The 3,233-nt window shown below is 52.6% G+C and overlaps 1 protein-coding gene across 2 annotated transcripts in view; it reads left to right on the top strand.

Moving 5' to 3' along the window:
* Nucleotides 1-1,104: 1,104 nt before the first annotated feature.
* C4H1orf53 (chromosome 4 C1orf53 homolog) overlaps nt 1,105-3,233 on the top strand; it is a 5,654-nt gene continuing 3,525 nt past the window's right edge. The window contains exon 1 of one of the 2 annotated variants that reach the window (XR_448276.4): nt 1,105-2,300. Coding sequence is in view for 1 of the 2 variants with exons in the window: in XM_007115265.4 (XP_007115327.3) it covers nt 1,111-1,941 (831 nt within the window). In the remaining variant the exon portion in view is untranslated. The remainder of the gene's footprint in view (nt 2,301-3,233) is intronic. The other variant, XM_007115265.4, reaches the window with a different exon arrangement.

The raw sequence follows: 3,233 nt of genomic DNA, 5'->3' as shown, positions 1-3,233 counted from the left end.
AAACTAGTGTTTACTCTTCCTAGATGACTATTTATTTTCTATTTGAACTTGGTCTAGTCTCTTTCATGTCTATAAAATTTGGTCTCCACCCTTTGAATTAATGTCATGAACTATCAATAGATCCTCATCCTCAATTTTAAAAACACTGTAATCAACTGGAACTTCCAGACTTACTTCCTTTATTTGAAAATTTGGTTTGACAAAAAAACACAAAAAGCAAACACACACAACTGATTTATGGTGAATTCCTTTTTCTAACCACAGTTGCTCTTTCCATAGCTTTACTGAGGGTCCCTCCTCAGGCTCCCACGTTTTGAACTCTTCTCAGATCACTAAGCAGTCTCCAGAGCCTGATAACTAATTTATTATTCCAACACAAAGGAAATTGGTCTGCAAAACTAGATTCTGATTTATTAATTCACTATGAGATTCACTATAACAGACCAATAGGGTCGTTTCAATCAGCACCTACCAATAGAATCCAGATATGATTATAGGTAAATGCAGATGCCAAAAAAGGGGTGGTGATGGTCCAGGGTCATCCTTCTCCTGTACCACTCAACAATCTACTCTTGTCCTCAGGGATCAATTCCTGCCCTCATTTTCTCAAAAAGTGAAGAACACTTACAAAACGGCTACTCTTCAAGCCTGAAACACAGGCTGAGGGTGGGAGTCAGGAGTGGTGTTAATTTAATTCTAACTCCTGAAGTTACCTCCAGGGCTTGTGCTAATTTTCTCAAATTTAATTTTGTGGAGGGTAGCAGGATAACTTTCTCTCATCTTTCGGACAGGAAATATAATTTTAGTTTGGATTTTGCAAATACTTTGCAACATGAAACCACGGCCCGTTCTTCCTTTAGGTCCTCATTTTAGTCTGGGCCAAAGAACCAGGCCTTGAGGGCTCCCCTTCCAGCTGCCCTCCAAGCACACATCACCTGTAGATACTCAGCCTTTTCTGGACGAGCCCAAGCGGGTTATGAACAAACCTGGGGTATTTTGATCACTTTCTGGCATCTTAGTTGTAGCGATTATGCTGAAAGATCCCAAGACTAGTTTGACACGAGAAAAAAGGTCCACGTGTCACCTCAGAAGACCAATGGAACACCTAGAATGAAAGTCCAGAGACTGGAAAAGGCACGTTTTTCCCGTCCCCGCATCTTGTGGGAGCCTCCTCAGCTGTCTAAAGTCCACTTTATCTGCCGGGCAGGGCCGGTGGTGCTGCGGAAGGGCTGGGTCCGGGTCCGGAGGGAGAGGGCGGGGTCGGGGGTCTGGGCTCGGAGGGCCAGGTCCAGGACCAGAGGGCGGGATCCGGGGTCAGGGGTCAAGGTCCGGAGCCGGAGAGCCGGGGCTGGGTCGGGGTCCAGGTCCGAGGGCAGGGATCGGAGGGCGGGGTCCGGGTCGGGGGTCGGAAGATGGGATCCAGGTCCAGAGGGAGGGGTCGGGGGTCGGAGGGCGGGATCCGAGTCCGGAGGCTGGGGCCCTGGGTCCAAGAGGGAGTCAGAGTCCGGAGGATCGAGGTCAAGAGGTGGGGGTCGGGGTCCAGGACCGGAGGGCGGGTCTGGGGTCGAGGGTCGGAGGGCGGGGTCCGGGGTGGCGGGTCTGGGACCGGCCTGGCTCGGCGGGAGCAGTACGGGCCGCCCCGTGGCCCCAGCGCCCCGCCTCCCACAGGCGGCAGCCATGGCGGCCTGGCGGGTCCCGGCGTCCGCGGGCTCTGCGCACGGAAGGCAGCCGTCCGCCGCCCCGCCGCCAGAACCGCCCCGAGTTGGAGAAAGGTTCCGACGGCTCCTCACCTTCACCCTCTTCTCCGCTTCGCAGGGAGACCGCGGCAGCTCTGGGCCCGACTCGCAGAGCAGGCCGGAGGGAGCAGCGAGTCGTCCGGCGAGCAAAGAGTTAACAGCGGCGGAGCGGAGGATCTCGGAGTTTCACGCCGCCGCCTGCGCAGTGAAGCCCCGCCCCGTTCCGTCCCTCACGGGCTCCCGGTTGCTCCGCCCCTCCCCTCCCCGCCCGGACCGCAGCCCCAGGGACCATGCGCTTGCGCAGTGAGGCCCCTCCTCCCCAGACACCTCGCCCCGCCCCCCGCGGGAGCCCCGCCCCAGAAGCCCCGCCTCCCGAAGCCCCGCCCTCCCCGGCCGTCCGGTGATAGGTGCGCCTGCGCGTCCCGGGGCTGGAGAGGGATTGCCGGAGGTCGGCGCAGTCCTACCTCGGGCGTCTGACGGCGTGCAAGCTTACCGCTCAGAACTTTTCGCTTGAAAACTGGCCACAGTTTCCTATTCCGGGCAAAGAGTTAACGTGGATCAATCGTGAGTATGAGCGCGACTCCTTTCTGATCGGTGTCCGAGCTAACTCCGGTCGCAGTCTAGGGCCCGTCATCACTGTCCTCTGTGTGTGTGTGTGCGCGTGTGTTTGGGGTTGGGGGAGTGGTGTAAGGCATTGATAGAGGAGGTAGAGGAGCTGAGAAGTCACAGGGAAATATGTGTGTGTTTATCTGCAGTATCAGTTAAACACTGCCATCCAATGATTTCAATAACGAAAACATCAAACATGAACTTATTTTTAATTTATTTTAATTTTTGCTGTCATCCTTTCGTCCTTTCCACCTGTCGGAGCAGAGTTGCAAAGGAAAGTATAAATACGCGTTTACATTTTTACTAGACAATCTGGAGCTGTGTTTTCTTCTGGTTTTTGGGGATTTGACAATTGCTTGTTCGCACCAGTATCAAAACTTACCACCTCCTTTAACGCTTTCTGACACACACTACATACGTTTAAGGGTAGCATGTTTATATTTGTATCATCTTGAAAGAGCAAGTGAATTCTGTGATAAAGATTTAGAAAAGATAGAAAAATAGCCTGTTGAATACACTGCGGGTGGCCAGCACTTGACATGACTAGTGTTATTTGGTCTGGCCTGAACCAGGGGAGCAGAGAAGAAAACCTTGGAGGTTGCCTAAAGTTGACTTTTTTTTTTCCAAGGGCAGTTAGTAGGCCCTGAGATCCACTTCTGTGTTGAAACTTCTGCACAAAGACTCTTTAGGAAATGACTGGCAGCTTTTGATGGTTCTTGTTTATACTCTTTTTAAAATAATGTGTAATTTGTTCCCATACTTCACTATATAAATGTGGTAAATAGAAGCAAAAAGTGTCATCCTCGGGCTTCCCTGGTGGCGCAGTGGTTGAGAGTCCGCCTGCCGATGCAGGGGACACGGGTTCGTGCCCCGGTCCGGGAAGATCCC

This window comes from Physeter macrocephalus, chromosome 4, assembly GCF_002837175.3.
Source record: "Physeter macrocephalus isolate SW-GA chromosome 4, ASM283717v5, whole genome shotgun sequence".
Classification (NCBI taxonomy): domain Eukaryota; kingdom Metazoa; phylum Chordata; class Mammalia; order Artiodactyla; family Physeteridae; genus Physeter; species Physeter macrocephalus.
This window is presented reverse-complemented; position numbering and strand designations above follow the sequence as displayed.